Below are 20585 nucleotides of genomic sequence, written 5' to 3' on the forward strand. Positions count from 1 at the left end.
GCAGAGCTCAGTCGGATGTTGGGTTTTTGCTGCTCTACTAGTAAGCAGGGACTTATTTGACAGCACTTGAAATTCTCATTTATTTTTTATTATCCTGAAAAGCTAAGTACATGTAACAGCAGAGTCTGGGCTTTTATAAGTAACTACTATTGCCTTCGCAGTGACACAACTCTCATAAACCTACATAGTGACAAAATCCCAAAGCGTGCATGTTGCTGAGGTCTCTCAGTATTCCACCACAACAGATACTGGATCTCTCTCCCTAACATTTTTCTCTTTTCCCTTTTCATGTTGCCTCTAGCCAGAAGATTCAACATGACGGAAGCATTCAGAGAAACAACAGCTGAATACACCTATGATGAACATGCTTTTTCCTGCAATAAGACTGACATCCAAGAATTCAGTAAAATATTTCTGCCAATATTTTACATTGTCGTGTTTGCTCTTGGCCTCACGGGGAATCTCATGGTGGTTTTTGCCATTGTGAAAGAAGGCAGTAGAAAAAGCATCACTGACATCTATCTCCTGAACTTGGCTATCTCAGACCTTCTCTTTGTGATCTCCCTCCCTTTCTGGGCTTCCAACACGGTGCGTGGATGGACTCTTGGGACCATTCCATGCACAGTTCTTTCCTCACTGTATTACATCGGTTTCTTTGGGGGCATGTTCTTCATCACTGTTATCAGTATCGACAGATACTTGGCCATTGTCCGGGCAACATATTCTCTGAAATCCAGAACAGTGAAACATGGCTGTCTTATAATCTGCGGAGTATGGGCGATAGCGCTTTTAGTTTCAGTGCCACATTTTGTCTTTTCCCAGCTGATAGAAAATGATTGCGCTTCTGTCTTCCCCCGGGAGCTGGAGAACATCTGGCCAGTGTTCTGCAATATGGAGCTGAACATCATCGGCTTTTTCATCCCGGTCTGTATCATATGCTATTGCTACTGTGGCATTATCAAAACCCTGCTGTCCTGCAAAAATCAGAAAAAAGCACGAGCCATAAAACTGATCTTGGTTGTGGTGGTCATGTTTCTTCTCTTTTGGTCCCCCTACAATGCACTGATTTTTCTAGAGACTTTAAAGCACTATGAGCTATTCACAAGTTGTGACCAAATTAAAGCATTGGACTATGCCATGCACCTGACCGAAACCATTGCATTCAGCCACTGTTGTCTCAATCCTCTTATCTATGCTTTTGCTGGGGAAAAATTCAGGAAATACCTTCATCGTGTCTGCTTCAAGTACTGTCCGTTCCTGTGTTTCTGTGGCCCATGCAGTCGCTACCAGGTCACCTACTCAAGCAGCTATGCAGAAAGCATTGTGAACAGCAACATAACCCTGAATACCAGTGACCAGGATGCCTCTGTCTTTGTCTAAAAAGCTCCATGAAGGAGAAATTTATGTAAATATGTCTTCTGCAGAGCTGGCCACTGCTAAGAGATTGCCATTACCCGCATGAAGAGACTTAATGGCTGCACTGAGTTACTGACATGACTCTTAGGAGCATTAAATATTCTAAACCAGTAACGATTTTAAACCCAAAAGCAGAATGACAATGCCAAGGATGAACATGGCACTGAGTGAAGAGAGAGGAAAAGGGAAAGTAGAAGCAAAAGCAGCGCTCCATGCCTAGAACAGGAGATGGAGAAGAATTTAAGGACAAGGAAACTGTTAAACAAACAGTTTCATTATCAAAACTTCCACGTGTGTGTACAAATGTACAACCTAATCTCATTTTTTAAAGGAAGAGAGATCTCTTTAATGAATGGTAGCTGGCTGTTAGCAAAGGGGAATATTTTTGATAGTAAAGGAGTGTATTTTTGTTATTATATATCCATACGGAAGTGATTCAGCGTTATTCATAGCAATAAATGTTGTACCTGTGCTTTCATACCTAATAAAATCCTATGATTAAAAATAAAGAGTTGTTTCTGAATACACACTTAGAGCAAGGAATACACTCAGTGTTTACAGCATGCAATAATCAGAGCAAGGACTGTCTAGAAAAGATTTAGGGCCAGCCCTGGAGCTTATCCAAACCAGGCATATCTCCTGATTTTTGTGGGCTATGGCCTGAGCCAAAGGCCAGAGGATGGTGAACCCAAGCACTCTGCTGAGCGAGGTGTTGCCAGCTTGACCAGCAGACAGCAGCATGGGCTCGGACAGCAGGAACTGGAGATATGGGTTTGGGTATCATTGCGCTTGGCTCAAATATGGCACTGTGAAGTTGTGAATTGCTTGTGGAGCACAGTGAGTACGCATTTCACACCCGTGCTCTGCTTGCCACGTGTGGTAAGCAAACTGTCTCTACATCATCAACGACAACAGCTTTTGGGAATAAATAGCCACTTGCTGTGCTCCTTACCACAACCCCACCACAGCTCATTCCCCAGGGAAAACTGCAGGTGTGCCCTGATTTAATGTGCACGCCACTGCCTCCAAATACCCTTCTTGCTCTTGCAGAGACCGTGCACTGGGGGTGGAAAACATCTATCGGGCAACTGAGAGTCCTTCCCCAGGGACCTCCCTGGGAAGCTCCTGCCATAGTCTGCTGCGAGACTGAAGGAGATTTTTGTTGGCACTGTGGACTGGAGATAGTTGAATGAAAAAAGTACTGTTGCTATCTATGAAGCTGAGATCACCTTCCAAGGAAAAATCAAGGACCAATCCCACAGAATGAGTCCGTGCCATTGGGGCACTACTTCAAATTTGAAGAAACACTCTCACTTTCCAGCTGACACAAAAGGGTTGTTCTACAATGTCAGTGGGAGGAGAAGGCCCTTTCTTTGTGGGCCTTAGTACTACTCAGTTTCTAAGAAAGCCTGGAGAAGTGCCTTTCCATTGAGCAATTTTCCATATGCAGTAATTCAAAAAATATTAAATATTCTATTTTTTCTATGGAGCAGCAAATTCAGCACACTACAATATAATAGCTCCTTTTCATAAAATGCCTTGTATTAGGTGTGAATATATTCTATGTGCTCAACTTTTTAAATTTCAGCTATAAGTGGACTTCCAGGCTCCAGACTTACCGTCTAAGATTAAGCTTAGCATGCGTGTGAATTGAAATTAAATTACTTCTCAAAACTCAGTCTGCCTAAGCAAGTGAGATAAGACAACTCCCTCTGTCCCCACCCCCAGGCAAGGATTATTTTTAAGAAATGTTATTTTTACAACGTATGTGGGGGGTTTTAAGGAAATGCTAAGACTTGCAGAAAGAAAGAGGAAGGTACTCCGAGACTAAATAAGAAATTATCTGCATGAAATCACCCTTGGAGAGGGTCGACTGTCAGGCTGAGCAACTCAGTCTCACTTGGTTTATTTTAACCTTCCTTTTATTTTTCAGACAGTGATGAGTTATGGAGTTAGAGGAGTAAAACACACCCTTAAATGTGATCTGTGGGCTGTGTCAAGAACAAAAGGTGCAGGCCTAGAGCTTTCTGCCAGCTCTCTAAGGAAAGGAAAGCCTCTTCCTGCTTAGCTCCACGTGTTTCCCAGGATTCCTACCCTTCTCCCTTTGGCAGTGCAGCCTCACTGCAGGGTGTCAACCTGCCCTAACAAACTCTCTTCACAAAGCTGCAATCTGTGAAACTGCGTCTGCAAAAATCCTTCACCCTGCAAGTCAACTTCAACTTCTAGCTGCTTTACCACGCTGTGCCATGGAAGACTTCCAAATATTGTCAGCACAACATCGACAATTTTTACGCCACGTTAATTGCATTATCCCAAATTTGCTAAAGATCTTATTGCTATTTGAGGATTTGTATGAGATTAAAAGCTTCAGGAGGGCTTTCTAGGCATCAGGGTCTGCACCTAACAGCTAGCTTACGCAGATGCCTCCTCATAGCAGAAGTGGTAAATCTGTGAAAACCCAAATCAACATTTTTGCTTTGTTTGCATTAGCAGGAAGAGTTTTGTTTTCATTGTCCCTTAAAAAACTTCAGCTTCCACGAAACACACGAGTGCTCTGAGGGCAACCAGTACAAACTACTGAGGCTGAGGTTCAGCTGTAGCTGAGCATCGCTGCTCTTCACTGTACTGCACCGTGCCAGCCCTGCAGCCACCTCTGTTGTGATTTGTGACAGCTAATATTGTGCATTTTTCTAAGTTTCTGCTAATTTTACACATCATGTTTCTTGAGGTATTCTTTGCACCATTTGAGCCTGACTGAAAGCCCACTGATATCTCTTTTAAGTCCCTCCACTGCACTTTCAGTTAATTGCAGCCTTTATTTAAAGATGCTCATTCTTTTTCAAAACTTGTGCAGCAGGAAACTAGTGCTTTTTCACTGCCCACACAGTTTACAACACACACTTTTCTGTGTATAGCCATGACACTCCAAATATCCTTAGACTGGATCAACATATCCCTGAGGACCAGCAACATCCAGTCCTGACCCACTACACATGAGAAAGTAAACCAGTCTCTCTGTAGAAAAAGATAGAACTTTTTCATCAGCTATCTTTGTGTCTTATTTTTTTCATCACAATCAACTTCTTTCCTGGTTAAGAATCATGCTGACACTTAACATAAATCTTTTCCCAGCTGGTTTGTAGTTTGAGGAACTAATAAAACCTGAATCAAACTTTTCTCATGACGACCCTTCACGTTCTACTTGTAAATAGAATGAGGAGGATGCACATTTAGCCAAACTGCTTGCAAGGAGATAAAAAGATGCTGCTATCTTTTTTTTAGACGCCACTGCAAAGCCCGCTCATTCAAATACCAATGATATCAAAATCATGGGATTTAAGTTTCTTCATTTTTAAGCTGAACACGGCCACTTTCAATTATTTTTGTTGACCTCTTGCCAACGAGGAGACAAGTCCCAAGTCCTGCTATCACTAAATAACAACGGAGAGTTTTCCAAAGAAAATTGCAGTTACCAGTTTAATTCCTTCCAAATTTGAATTCTGGAAGTTGTACCATCTCCACCCACCGTTGCTTTTGTATCTCCTAGCCGGTAATGTGTTTCCTCTCTAATTTACTGCCCAAGCGTGGTGCAATGCTTTGCCAAAGGCCCGTTACATACCGCTTCAAAAATGTAGTAGTGAATTAAATATTTTCTGTATTAAGGATTTACCCAGTCCTGCTCAAAGATTTACTGTTTGCACTTTATTTTCTTAACTCTGTAAGACTCTCAGAACTCTAATGAAAATCTGTGTCTTCCAGAGTTAATTTGAAATTCATATCCAGTAACTATAATCTGTAACAATTTATAACTATTAAAGGCTAGCTTCTTGTCACATACATACAACTTCTGTCAAAGCTGGAAATAATTGTGCTTAGTAACTACTGTAAGAACTTAGTTCTCAACATATTCACACTGAAACATCAAGTCTTGAGTTTTGCAGTGTTAACACAGTGTTTTCAAAGCAGAAAAAAGTATCCACCAACTGCTCCTGTAGAGTTTTGTTTGTTACACTAATATTCAAAACACAAATGTCAATGGTTAATATCTTTTATTTGCCATTCCCTAAGGAAATACCATAAGATAGCTCCTCCTGGGCATGGGGAAAATGTTTTCCTTGTGCAGAACAGCTTGCATTTGCCAAATTTCCAACTGTGATCCTTCCCCATCAGCAGGATAACTTTAGGGAATGAGATAGAGGATGCAAGCGAGGACTCTAACACAGCTTTTTCACTACGGAGGGGATATTATCCACTTGCCAGCTGCAGCTGTAACTAGAACAATCTGTTTGCCACCCTACTCTGATTTTAGGTTTCTGATAAATTATATATGCACTTATCACTGCTCCATATGCAGCTGCAGCCCAACAGGCCAGCTACTTATAGGCCCATATGCTCGGATAACGCAGGCAACAGAAAGAAGCTGCATTTCTCCCACAAGAACTTTGCATTTAGTCCATCAATGTCGCACTTGCTACATTAAAATTAATCACCGAGACACAAAGAAACGGCGGCGTGGTTTGCAGTGCACACTGGAGGACATGACAAAACCCAGGGAGCAAAACAGTGGATGCCTTTGTGCATCTGCTGACCAGAGTTCCCTCTAGTGCCAGCCGTGCGCTGTTACTTCTATGTGCAAGTTCCCACGCGTTTTACCAGCACCCTTCCTTATATACAAGACCCCCTTGAAACCCTAAGCTGCAGCTTCAACTGTTTCTCCAGACTCCAACTGAGTAGGAGAAAATGAGAAAGAAATTACATGTCTAAGATACATCTGGAGCCAGTTGGTGCATCCCCTTTAACCACAGCCCTTGCTCCCTGGGCAATTGCTAGGCAACCCCCAATTTGGCCATGGCAGGCGCATGTGGCAACAGGAAGCATTTCCCAGGGGAAATTCTAAAGGCCTAAAAGCACTCAGGGATGCGGAGTTGGGTAAGTGCATGCGGAAATGGCTTTTTCAGTGCTTCCTGGGCACATCTCGCTAGATCTCCTGGTACAGATGATGGACCTTCACCAGGCACATTTCCTTCACCCTGGAAGGAAGGTGTCTGAAGAGGCTCAAAAGTGGGTTTGTCTGTTTTGTAAATGGCAGTATTAGGGATGGCTAAAATTTGACCAAGTCAATACTTTCCCCTTGGGAAAGGTGTCCGCCTACTGGTGTCCACTATGCTTTTCTAAGAGAGCCCTCACCTGAATCATTAAAGTCTACTGTCACTTGGTCTCTTGTTCAGTTCCTTCTTCTCAGCCCTGTCATCGGTCCCTGCTCTCCAGATCCTCCCAGTAACTCAGGTTTCAGGAAGCTACAAGTGCAAGGGACGAAAAAAACGTAAGTTACCGTAAACACAACTCTGAATGCACAGGCCAAAGTTTACACAAGACTAACAGCATCTGGAACCAAGTATTTCCTGAGTCACCATAACCTCTTGCTATCCTTGTAATCACCCTTGCTCATGCAGGATCCTCTGTCCTAAGCTCTCTCCATTTCTTCTGCCCATCTTCACTGCCAATGCTGTCCTTGCATTTCCTCCACAGGGTGGCATTATTAAACTCCATTACACTTAAAAGTCATCCATGGTAAAGGAGTGCACTCAAGTGTCTAGCGACTGGAGATGAACAAGTACAATGTGAAAAAAAGTATTTATGAAAAAGAAGAAAAACAGTCACTACATTCTGCTGCTGGAAGAGACATCAATTTCTTTGAGTTGTTTTCATTTGCTTGTTATTGAGCAAATGAAAGCCTGGGGATGTTAAACTAACTACAAGCAGCTTCACTAACAATTCACAAAACACATCAGAGGATCTTGTGAATCACAAAGATGAAAGCGATGTTCCAGTGAAAATCTTTTATTGTTGCTATCGCCGATTCATTTCAGTGTCCTGAGCGGTTTCCCCTGCTGCTAAAAGGGAACTGAATAGTAATTAAGCTGGCTACAGAACTTGTCTTGAAGAGAACTTGCAGTGAAACAGCTTTTACTGTGTGGTGATAGGGTGCCTGGGTTTTAGCAAACATAGAAAAAAAGATTAGTAATTGATAAGAGCAAATATTGGTTCTTTCTCAGTCTTGATCCTCTGCAATTACTTTGTTTTTTCTAACTAACTTACTTTATGTTACAAATGCAACGTGAGTAACGTGGCAAGAGAGACTGCAAAGATATTTGTTGTGTAGATCTTTAGGATAAGGCTACCTATTTAATAAGTATTTTAAGACTACAAAAACTACAGCATTTGAGACTTGGGGGCACTATCATAAAGCAAACAGAAAAGCAAAGCCTTTATGCTAGAATAATTCCTCTGTATCTAAACTCCCCTCAATAAATAATCAAACAAACTGTCCTGAGGAGACCTTTGCTATTCACCCCTCCCTTGTCTTTTTTTTTTGGTGTTTTTTTTCCCCTTTCAGAGAGACCAACCTTTAACTGGGAGATCATAGTGATGGTTAGGTAACGGCTTGGAAGTTTAAATAAAGGTATCAATTGCTCATCAGAGTGGAAACAGGCCAAATCTGTCATCCTCCTGTAAAAACAGCTTATGAATATTTGATAGATCACCGAACAAGACAAAGCGAGCTCCTCATGGTGTCATTTCGCATTTAAGAAGAACACAAGTCATGGTTTTTGCATCAGTGATTTTTATTTGACGTAAAATTCAGCATAGAGAAATGACTGTTTCTATCACCTTTGAGGTTTGAAGTTTCAGGGGTTTTTTTATCTTACTATGAGTTCTGAATACAGCAGCTTTGCAAGCACAAGCATGGCAAGAAAGCAAATTAGGCTGAGGAAAATGATGGCCAACAGCATTCACAGAATCGCTGATGGATAAAAACAGCAGAATGCATAGGACCAAACGACTGACAGAAAAAAAACCCAAACATCTATCTCCTGTCCTTCCTTGCACCCTGTAAAATTGCAACTTAGTGATAAGACTTTCTGTGAAAGGTTGTAGTGTCTGAAATCATCTTTTGCTGAGAAGCAGGGTTTCCATGGTTTGCATTGTTCTGCTTTTTGCTTTTATTAAGTTCCCTTTTGCCAGTTTTAATGCGCCCCCCCTCACAGTCCTATATAAAAGGTTAATCTCCTCGCAGTCAGGCTGATCAGGTTTGGTCCACCTCTCCACATTCTCGTGATTTATTCGGTCAGTGCCACATACCTGACACCATCTAGTAAGGAGGTAAGACGGCTTTCTTCTCCCCTTCCCTTGCCAGCTTCACAGCAACATCCTCTATATCTTGCTGAGATGCCTTCTCCCTTTCCTCTTAACTTCACAGTCTCCTGTCGTACCCCTTTGCCTACCTCTGCCAAGTTCTTCTCCAAGGAGGAGCTGAAGAAAGACACTCTGCCATGTTAGAAGGGAACCTCAGAGCTCTCCTACTATAGACTACAGTTGCAGGTAGTCCCTTTCACTCTTCTTTCTCTCCAAGCTATTGCAGGACCTTTACTCACACCACCTTTCATCCATTTTCTGCATCATCTCGCCTGCTCAGAGATTTCTTTTTGCATGTCTTATGTTTTCATGAGCCAGCAGATATTTTTCTTTTTAGCTTTCTTTTCTGAAGCTCACGCATCCCATGTTTCCATTGTCTGTAGCCACAACGATTCTTCTCTTTTTGCAGCTGAGCATTCCTCTTTCTGCAGGCATGCTCTTGCTCAGTCTCCACACAAATACAGACCCTCCCACCTGCTGATACAGCACGAAACACATCGCTACGGCAGCCTTGTGCAACACAACCGCTGCTTTGCAAGAAAGTGTGGTCCAGCCAGTCCTCTCCACCCCACCTCAGCCACACACCCATGCACTGACAAGGAGCTTTCACTGCCCTACTCCTCTGGTAGCAGGAGCCCAGCTTTCCACCCAAGGTAGCAAATAGATGCAAAAAGTTCCTTAGGAAGCATTTGCTGCTTGCTGATGGGAAACCATCCCTCAAGTAAGAAGGGTTCTTACAGGTTAGAAGAGTGTCTGGATTCAATTCTGTTCACTACTGCATCTGGAAATCAAGAAAAGCCACCACTGATGAAATTGAAGGGAGGTACCTGGTTCGATGGAGTAGACGATGATGAGTGAGGACAAGATGAGCACGCATCGTGTGGTTTATTGTGGCAAAAACATTACAAAACCATGAAAGAACAATGCCTATAGAGCAAGAAGAGGTGTTTCCTTCCTCAAAAGAAGAAAGATCTGATGTCCTTATGATTGTAGGTGAAGAGCAGAACATGTGCCCCTAGTGCAACAACATGGCAGAGAAGAAATTAATGAGGCCCTGACATGGACAAAAGAATAGCAAGAGGAACAGCTGCTAGTTTCTGTGAGCAGAGCTGATGACTGATGAAACTGGTACCAGAGTGTTGCCAGCTCATCTGATATTCACATCTTTAAAAGACTGTTAGTAAACTGAAGAGATGATGTACATGATCTGCAGAGCCAGAACCTGCACTGGAGGAACACTGCGCAGGGACACATTTAAAAATCTCCACAAGCTCACAAAAGATGACCTAGAAGCTACTTTCCGTACAGCTATTTCATTCTAGAGGAATGTGAAGCCAGTAGGATCTCACATTTCATTCTGTCTTCACATCAAGCTTTTCTGGAAGAAACACTTCAGCAAAACATGCGAAGTAATAATATCAGAGGCACGTGGGATAGAACAGCAAATAGCATAGCTGAACAAAAGCAATGCTTGTGCCCAGAGTAACACCAGAGGTCAAACTAGAGGACATATCTTTTCTGGACTGGGATTGATAATTCTTCCTACCCCTCCAACCACCTCCTGTAGCTTTCTTGTTTCTGCTTCTCATTGTGTCTCTTCAGTTGCTCCTGCTAAACAAGCAAGCAGCCTCCACGCTTGAGAAACAGCTTTTACTTCTGCTTGGTTGGCCTCTTCCGGGATATAGAGGAGAGCAGTGCTTGCCAGCTGCTAGCACAGATGTTCTGCTGGTGGGACACAAAACCATACCATTTGACAGGCACATGTCCTCCGGACTCTCTTCTCTCTTCCCAGGATCCCCCAAAAGACAGATAAAGTCCACCACAGTCTCAGGAGAAATTCATAGAAGCTGCTAAGCTTCCTGCTAAGAACCACAGTAAACCTCTTCACTCTCTGCCCTTACACCCATCCTACTCGTTTGATATTATGACCACTGTTACCATTTGTGCCAGGTCCATGGTAGGATGTACATTTGCCATATATAAAACCCACTATAGGAGACATCAAGCAAAAATTTAATATAAGTTAACATACTGTCACTTCTCTTGTTAGCAAGGGAAGCAGGAGCTAAGAAGATCAAACAACAACGAATAAAAGAAGCTTTCCCTATACGAAATCTATAAGCTATTTTCATCTACCATTCCATAGTGCAGCTTGCAAAATTAGTTCTCTGGCAGAGAACCAGCAACATACCTCCCACACACCTGTCAAGTGCCTTTCTGCTCTCTGCTCGCTACAGGTGATCCTTTGATTATTTTTTTCTGAGATTGACTCATTTTACAACTCACAATTACAAGGTTTCTGTGAATGAGAGCTACTCTGTGACACGTATTTTAATGATTATTGGGTGAGGTGAAGCTGCTGTAACACAGTTATCAGGCTGTCAGTAGAAATTTTACATTTCCTTACACATCATAAGATGTATTTAATTTTACTTCTGACTAGGGACTAGCTCTGGTGAACACTGAGAAGCACTTGTGATACGATCTGTAAGGAAGTAAGAAGTTTCCGTTACTTAAGTGATATCTGCTTTTTGCAGCTACTGGATATCACTGTGTAGGCAGCACCTCCCAGACAGAGCTACCTGGCGAGGAGCAAGTGATTCTGCACCCTTCAAGCAAAGAAGCTTCATCACATTGTCTGGGAAGAAAGGACGTGAAAAGGTAAAATCACAAAATGCAGTTGTTGAAACAGTTGCGTATCGTGTTTGCTTATGTGTCTGGCTAATGCTTTTTCATTTACCTTTTGTTGCTGCTCAGGTAATTTTTAAAGCTGTTTTTAAAGCTGCATCATCTGAAGTGGGTAGATGTGCATTCTGTGAGTGTATGCTTTCAGTTTTAAATATTTAAGTATACTAAGCTGTACCTAGATTAGATTTAGCTATGTCTAGGTGCAGTTGTTGCCAAGTTGTCATTTCTAGATCACTTGGTGTCAGATAGTTTTGTCCCTGTGACTTGTAATTCAGATTAAATTCCCCCTGTGTATAATGGAACAGAACTGTAGGCTTGAGACATTTTGTGCCTGAGGCCACACACAGCAGGGGGGGTGAGGCTGATGATAGTTAACATTAGTTGTTATGTAGAAGCAATGTACAGTGCAAAGACAGAGCAATGATACTAATTTTTCTTCTGCTTTCCATTCATAAAGACAAAGGGGAAGGATGTAACTCAGGCTTAGAAAAATTCTGTTAAGTTAGTCTAAAAAAAAAATAAATTTACACTTGCTGTGATGTGAATAATGCACACGGGAATATATTTGCACTGTGCCCAAGTGACTTATCTCAAAGTAACATCACACAGAACCCTGCCTATTAGAAAAAAACATACCTACAAAAAAGACAAATTCCTGTTATTCATTTAGCCACCGAAGACAACTCATGTCAGCTTTCAGTAAGAGTCATTTCATTAGAAGGACGAGTCAGGTGCATATTCATTACTGTCTTCTTATGGTGATGTTTGCCTGACTGAAAAGGTAGGTGAAATGCTGAACTACTCAAGTTAGCTTTGCTTTTTAATTTATTCCACGCAGGATTTATCCCTTCCTGCTTTGATATCTGTGCTCTGTATCTTTCATTCCTATTTACTTTCCTCTCTGCCATTTCAAGTGTTCTGTGTTCTTGCCATCCAAGTTGCAGACCACCACAAGGACTAACCATGTTAAGGACAGTACATTTTTCAAGTGTGAATATGCATCTTACAATTCTTAAAAGGTATTTAAGGACCTGTAATGAGAAGCACACTGGAACTGCATGCCAGTCATTGCCAGTGATTCACACTTGTGGAGTAACCACACGATCTTCATACACTGAAAGTCACTGACATTTTAATACTCTTTCCTTCTCAGGAACTGGGGAAGAAAAAGCCATGAGTTCTTCAAGTACAGAGCCCTCTGATGTTGAAACCTCACCCTTTTATGCGTATTATGAAAATTATAACGATGCTCCAAAACCATGCAGTAAGGAAAGCGTCAAGAGGTTTGCAGCCTCCTTCCTACCTGTTCTGTACACTCTCGTATTTCTGGTGGGGCTCATGGGAAACATTCTCGTCATTGTGGTCCTCTTGAAATACAAGAGGCTGAAGAGCATGACTGATGTGTACCTGCTCAACCTTGCCATCTCAGATTTGCTTTTCGTTTTATCCTTGCCATTCTGGTCTTATTTCACCGTAGACGAATGGGTTTTTGGAACTCCCTGGTGTAAGATCATCTCGTGGATCTACCTGGTTGGCTTTTACAGTGGGATATTTTTTATTATGCTTATGAGCATAGACAGGTATCTGGCAATTGTCCGTGCAGTTTTTTCCTTGAAAGCAAGGACTGCCTTCCATGGTTTGATTACTAGCCTTGTTATATGGCTAGTAGCTCTTTCAGCCTCAGTTCCAGAACTTGTATTTAGAGAATCTTTTAATGAACATAACTATACTACCTGCAAGCCGAGATATCCTGGCAATTTCACATCATGGAAACTTTTTTCCACTTTGGAAATCAATATTTTAGGGCTCCTAATCCCTTTTATAGTTATGACATTTTGCTACTCCATGATCATTAAAACGCTAGTTCACTGTAGAAATGATAAAAAGAATAAGGCTGTGAGGATGATCTTTGCTGTCATGATCGTGTTTTTCTTGTTTTGGTGCCCTTACAACATTGTCATTTTCTTACAACTGCTGGAAATGAGGGGAGTCATTAGAGACTGTCAAGTGAGCAGGAATCTGGACTATGCTTTCCAGGTAACAGAAATCCTTGGCCTTTTTCACTGCTGCTTCAATCCAGTCATTTACTTCTTCATGGGGGAAAAATTCAAGAAGTACTTGAAGATGCTTTTTAAGAACTGGCGGTTACCTGGAAGTGTTTGCAAGTGGTGTGGGGTTCACATCACTTACTACACTGAATCTACCAGTTCATTCCACACGCAGTCTACGGGAGATCAAGACGCTCTGTAACGTGTTTCAAACCAGCCACAGAACCCAGCAGCAAGCAAACTGACAAACTCAGGGACTTCAAAAAGCTAAGCAATTGCACACGCATTTAACAATAAGCTAGTGCCGGATAACTACTTCAGCTTTGACTTCTGCCTCTAGATTTTTTCTGAATTTTACAACAGAAGGTGGTCCTAGATGTGAAATGTGGGACATACACACGCCAAGTCTTACCTGCTGCGATTAAAAAAATCACCAGTCACACATAACAAACAGCCTCACCTTTCCACAAAGCAGCAGGCTTCACCAGCACCAATACAGAGATTGCCCTGCATGGAAGGGCAGGGGACAGACAGCTGCTTGTCACATTGAAGAATAAATTCATTTATTTGAGAAGGACAGTTGATCTGTGTAGCACCTAATAACACGCTATTAACAGCAACTGCTACTGTAAAGTGTTTCATCTCAGAGAGAGGACACATCTTCTGTCATTTTGAAAAAGGACACAAAAATATGTTCTTTATGTGCACAAAGATACAAAGCAAATGCATTACACAGTGTTACAGACATGTTTTCTCTTAGGTACTCAAGTTGCCACATAAGCTTATTTGTGGGTGCATGTATAGGTATTTTGAATTACTTTATCACTGTAATTCGGGATAGCAATTCTGTATATTAACGTAGAAAATCTTTTAAATATTTCTGAATAAAAGTGTGGGGTTTTTTGAAAAAAATTATTTACCAGTGTGTGTGAACAGATTTGAAGCATCTTAGTTAAAAGCATATCTTTTAAAGTGAATGCTCCTTGTCCCAGAAGTACTTAACTCTGAAACTCGGATTTCATTCAAAGATGTATGTGGCAAAAGAAAGGAAAGTAAAAACAGAGATTGTGTAGAAATAGTCTGTCATAACTTAGAAACGACACAAAAAATCCTAGCATTTGAAAACAGCAAAACGCAGAGTGCGATGCCCCAGTAGCCACTCACACCTCTGTCACATACTCTGATATTAATCAGAGACCTGAAGCAGGAAGGAAACTCACACCAGCAATGTTTAGATTTTTGGTACTAAAACAATTTTAAAAAGAGGCAAAAATCAGTAATATTGTAGCAGACAAAGTAAGAGTTGAAAAATATATATTATTAGAAGGTATTTCTGGTATGTCCTTTTTGCTGGTTGACAACCATTCAGCACGAAGATTTTTTTTTCTTGGCTTGTCAATAAAAAGGTGCCAGCATTCGGGCATGGCTGTGGAGAGCAGACAGGTCATTAAACCGCATTAGGAAAGCGATGCAGAAGAAATGCAAAAATACCAGAGTTCCATTGCTCTCATCACCTTAGATAAGAAATATAAGTAGAAGCCCACCTCCATGTGAAAATAAAAAGCAGCACATTTAAATGCTCATGCACGCACATATCAATCATAATTAATTTCGGGAATGCATTGCTATTAGCCATTTGCTGAGGCTGTCAAGACAGGATCTGCGTTAATACAGATCAGGAGAAAAGCTGTGAAAGACATTACTTGCAGTGAAAAAGACTATAAATTCTTACTGCTCAAAACCTTACAAATCACTGAGTAAATCAGTTGGGAGAAAAACTGCTGTATGGGGTAGATTAAGTCCTTAATCCATCACCCATTTTGAAAAGGAAGAGGAAGACAAATTGCAAGTATCAGGTGCTTCAGGTCTCACAGAGGCCAAAGAACCCAACAAGATACCACACTATCCTCACAGACGTGACACTGATGATAGAAAGGGTGCTGGCCTGGCAAAAATGATGGTCAGCAAGCAAAAAACAAGCCGTAGGTTCTCAAAAACTGTGAGATGAGAGAGGTGGGGGGCCAAGAACGGTGCCGAGGAGATGGCTAGCAGCTGGAAGATGGTGCAGGGAGATGGGCAGCATCCTGTGCTGGGGGAAGACATCAAATCTGCTCATATGTGGAATTAATGGGCCACACTCAGGGCCCAGGCAGTTGTACACAGAGCTAGCGTAAAGCTCCTTTTCCACACAAAACTCAAAGGTGCTTCACGTTGCCGTTCGGCCCTGTGCATGTGTGACTTCGGTGCAGAGGTTGACTGGTGCAGCCAGTGGCTGAACACTGTCCTTGTTTCTCTGCTTGCAATCCTCCTGGCAATCCCCACAGCTACGCTATGTGTGTTCTGAATGAGCAGTCGAGCTGCGAGCTGTGCTCTGAGCGAGTTTGCTGAATTTGAGTGCAAGGTGAGAGCTCACCTTTAAGCGATGGGCTTGGGAATCCAGGTCCTGGAGCTCATCGGACATGGATGGCTTCCTCATTTATTACCCGGAACAAATCCTCCTCCCTCATGCACTGAACTACTGAGGATAATGCCACTCCTGTTTCAAGAGAAGTCTTTGAAATCTGTTGATGAGAAAGGACAAGACAATAGCATTAATAGAAACAAAAACAAAGCAGGGATTTTCAAAATGTCAGTTGACCAAAGGTGTCATTTTAGCTGAACAAGAGTTTCCAAGCAATGAATGACAGTACGTACAGACCTACTGAACCATGAAAGAATGGACGGACATTTGAGCGATGCAAAACTGACTCATTCTTAAACCCACATTTTTACATCAGGGTTCCTCGGAAGGCCAGCCTGCGTCCTCTCTTCATTTGTTCTAAGCCACCATAGAAAAGTAGGTAAGAGGAAAAAATCAGATTATATTAAATACTATTAATGTTGAAAAGGTAAAAACAAGTTGGTTGGTTTGTTTTCATACAGCACTTAGGCCACCACAGTCACTCTCTAAACATAAAGCTGAATTACACACTTACATTTCACTCTGTGAAAGTGGAAAATAGAAAAGAGCTGTTAACAGTGAGTAGTAACACACAAGTACCTTAATCAAAATGAAGACAGATCACAACAGATCTCTGTAGGTGCTCATGATTGGTAAACAAATGTGACCACAAGTAAGACCACGACCGCAGACTGTTTTGCCTTCTCTGCTACTGAAGAATGTGGGAAAGGTGCAAAAAGCATGTAGAGAAGAAAAAGATATGTTTTCCTGTTGCTCATCATCCACAAGCACCAGGAATGGCAAGAAAATAAAGGCAGTTGATGGCAAGGAGCACCAATGTTGTCTGCACACAAAGGGTGCTAAGAAGCTGCAAAGCATAGCTCTGCCTTTACTATCAAAAATCTTGCTCATGCTTTCTAAAGGAGTGAAACCCGTAGCACGAGATGTCACACAAAAAACCTGCAACACCACAGAGAATGGCCAGGAGAGTTTACAGACGGAAAGAAAAAAGGAAGTTTGGATTGAGGCTGTCCTCTCAGTTCCGCTTCTCCAGCCTATCCTTCCATAATGTAGGTCAGTTCTTGCTTCCTTTCCTCAGAAATACAAGGGAACCCCCAAAATCCCCCACGGGTAGGCTGGCTCCCCTCTCCTCCGACTTGTTTTGCATGAATGCGAATGGCACGAGCTCCTCTCCCCCTGTCACATGGGGTCAACCCATTCATCTCCTTGCCAGCTTAAGCTCATGCTGTCCACATGCAGAGGTCACATGAGTCAAGGCCCATTCTCTGACTACACGGGCAGAACGTTTTGCACTCAGAAGGCAGTTTCATGAGAATCTCAAAACTGGAAAGATCAGATTTTTGGTGGCAGCTCTATTGGCTACTGATAAGCAGCAGCATCGGGTTAAAAGGTGTTATGTTTTATTTCAGCTTCAGATTAAAATTATTTTAGAGCAAGCACAGCCTATTTTTCAACATCACTGAAATAAAATATTTCATTATTTCTGCTCTGATTTCTTAATAAAGTTTGATTCTGATGGGGAAATTATTTTCAAAGTCCTCAGGTAACCAAAAATTGTAGAAGAAACTCATGGATTTGTCTTATTTAACACACTGATTTTTGTTAACAATTTTAATAGAATAACATCCACTGCATTGCTCAATATCTTATTCCACATACCCACAGGAAAATGCCAGAATTTGGAAAAAAGCTAGCATTAGAAGTAAAATATCAGTAAAGGGATGAGTATTACTGCAGAAAACTACCACACAGAAAAGGGTTTTCTTGCTGTGTTGTTTCTTTTTTGAAAATCTACTGACTGATCATGCAAATTTGCCTAGCAAATGAACTTTTGTTGCTTCTAGAGTATAAAAAAACCCCCAAACTACAGCATTTTATAGCCTCTATCAAAATGAGACTATGTGAATAAAATTTAAGCAATTAAGCATCAAGTTAGGATTTATGAAAGGTCGACTCAAGTGATAGTTAATGATTTGTGTCAGAGACTGAGAAAGATCAGCACAAGATACCCAAAGAAAAATTTTGCAGAATCTTAGGTGATTTTTTTTTTTTTTAATTCCAGGAACAGGTACAGATGCAGGGAAGCTATTAACTGCATCACAAACAGAAAAAAAAAGTAGAAGTCTACCTTTTCTGCAAGGTAATTCACAATAAAGACCTCAGTCATAACATATGACTGAATGTAGCCTGGATTTTTCAGGGGGGCACATGCCAAATTCATGCGAACATAGACCACTGGGTGTAGAGAGGCTGCAATGTTCCTGGGAAAATGGTAAAAAGAGCTCTAAAAATGTCAACTACCTACGCAGAGATAGCTGTGGAAAGCTGACATGACCTAAAAATGGAGAAAATAGTATCAATGTTCAGACTTAAACTGGGCAAAAGTAGCCCAGCCATGTCCATCACTACCCATCACCCAAAGCTGATGTGCCCAAAAGAGGCTGTAGCATCCTTATCCGTTATTATTTCCTGAAAACAAACAAACAAACAAATCCCACAACCAGCCCCTCCCCACCAAGTTTTTAAACTTCTGCTTTCAGCCTTGCCAGGGATCTCAGTCAACTCAACTCTTGCATTTCTAGGAGAGAAATCAAGACTGTCCTGCTTTGTAAAACATGGCGTTTTGCAGATGTAAAGGACTGCAATGAAACTAAGTATTTATTGTTACAGAGACAAAAATCTGTGTAGTCATTGCTGGATTTCTTGCCTTGTTTCCAGACCTCAAGAACCACACGCACTCTTTTCCTCATGGCCCCAAAAAGCTTCATGTCCTTCTGCAGGAGATAAACTTTGTAAAGTATTATTCTAAGAAAAGGCTTTGGTTTTGAGCAATTTCTTCCTAACATTTCTCAATCAGTGGGTGATTGTTGCCCTGAATCATAAATGTTTGCAGACAAAACCCCTACCCCTTTTCGCCTTGCTTGCCTGATTTACTTCACTATTTGACATTTGTAATCAGCAGGGGGTTTCACCAATTTGCATGAACACACTAAAACAGGTAGCAGGAAAAAAACCTAAATACTTCATAAGAACATGAAAAAACTAAGTACTTCTTAAGAACAGGAACATTCTTTCCAACTCAAACCAGCATCTCATTTTCACATCAAAAGGTGTACAGTTTGGCAAAAAATCAAAATACACTATGGAGCATAGACTAAAGTTGCTGAAAGAGAGCTGATGCTTTTTACATAGTCTCAGCTGCTGTAGACCAGTTTGCATTGTAGAGTGCGAGCTTTAGAGTTTGGGGTTTTGTGTTACGTGTTTGGTGGGTTTTATTGTTTGGGTTTTGTTGGTTGTACTTTTTTTTGCAAACAGTCATGGCAAGTGACTAGCTGAATCAGCAGTTAAAACTGAGTCTTTTCTGCTGAAATGAGTTTAAAAGCACTGAAATTCTAGCTCGGCTTAATAAAAAAAAAATTCACATGAAGCTTTCAGGTGTCAAAACTCAGAAAGAGATGATCAGACACGCTCAGCCTCAAAAGAGGATAAAGGGCTAGATGGACCTTAGTCAAGCTCAGTACCATTATTATTATATTAAAAAAATTACACTTTTCTTTAGTGAGAAAAGGAAAACTGAGAACAACAAACAGGAGCTTACCTTTTGAAGCCCTGTGGACCAAGTACCAGCAGAGCTATGGGTATTCACAACCTTGTGGTTAGGCAAATATTTGTTAGGATTCGGGTAAGTTTTCCCCACCCTGCACTTCCAGCCAGGGGAGGTGAATCTTCAACCCTGCTTGAGAGAAAGGAGGCTGAAGCAAAGTTTGCCACTCGTAGCTATGAAAATCTGAAAACTACAGAAAACTCAGCATCATTCACCTTTGCCAGTTCAGCGAGCTGCAAGGTCACAGTCTGCAGCTGGAGGCACCAGAAGGAAAATTACTTGCTTTTCCCTCTCCCCTGCCAATCTGCTTGGGTTTTGGGGAAAAAACACAAAACAAAACACAAAAATCCCCTAACAGACAAAACCCAACATCAACCAGCAACCCACTATTTATTTACCTGATAATTAGACTATTATGTCTTCCCTTCTGTCTTCACCAGGCTTCTCATCCAGATCACGTTTTGTAACACTGAATATTCTTGTTTGCTTGTATCTCCACAGTGTTTAAACATCCCCTGTTTCACCTCTTTGTACTGTACCGATAGAACAGGAGAAACAAGCTCCATACAAGTACTCTCCTACTGTAGTCTCATTTCAGTATCCTTGCACAGACTTGGGTTTTCAGAATTTAAAAAACAAAACAAACCCAAAGGTTTTGGACAAATTCAGCATATCTGGCTTCTACTCTTGCATGTGAATTATTGGAATCTTCTCTCCAAGCTCTCTTAGTTCCTAGGACGGGTGAACAAGCTTAACTTTGGGATGGGGGTGGTGGGGAAAGCTATGCCTCTTTTTTCCAATAAACAACATTAGGAAGACTCCAAAATTTGGTTAAAACACCAACTGTATTGGCAGCTAAAATAAGAAAGGATCCATAGAAGCTCTAGGTTTTCTTCAATGCTTTTGAAGCCTTTGACTCAAAGCATGCAAACCTGAGGTTAGATTTGAAAAAAGTTTAAAAAAAAAAAAAAAAGAGCTGCTTCAGCAAATACCAACCAGCAGCAATTTTCTTTCATTTCACAATAAGCTAAGCAGACTCAGTGCTTTAGATAAAGTCACGTCTGCAAGTGTTTATGTTTGACTGTAGTCAAAAGACTCACATCGCTCTAACTTCAGCTTTTGATGCAGATGCTGCTCTGGATCAAAGGACCAAAAGAGCCATGCAGGAGCG

General features: G+C 41.4%; 2 protein-coding genes across 2 annotated transcripts; both read left to right on the forward strand.

The window, feature by feature from the left end:
- The first annotated feature begins 315 nt into the window (after nucleotides 1–315).
- On the forward strand, nucleotides 316–1380 carry CX3CR1 (chemokine (C-X3-C motif) receptor 1). The gene has a single exon (XM_009875782.1). The coding sequence runs from the start codon at nucleotides 316–318 to the stop codon at nucleotides 1378–1380; it is 1065 nt and encodes a 354-aa protein (XP_009874084.1).
- Nucleotides 1381–12474: 11094 nt separating this feature from the next.
- Nucleotides 12475–13551, forward strand: LOC104268461 (C-C chemokine receptor type 4-like). The gene has a single exon (XM_009875783.1). It carries the CDS (start codon nucleotides 12475–12477, stop codon nucleotides 13549–13551), a length of 1077 nt encoding a protein of 358 aa, XP_009874085.1.
- The last annotated feature ends 7034 nt before the right edge of the window (nucleotides 13552–20585 follow it).

The sequence above is a fragment of the Apaloderma vittatum genome, unplaced genomic scaffold (genome assembly GCF_000703405.1).
Source record: "Apaloderma vittatum isolate BGI_N311 unplaced genomic scaffold, ASM70340v1 scaffold43928, whole genome shotgun sequence".
Classification (NCBI taxonomy): Eukaryota; Metazoa; Chordata; class Aves; order Trogoniformes; family Trogonidae; genus Apaloderma; species Apaloderma vittatum.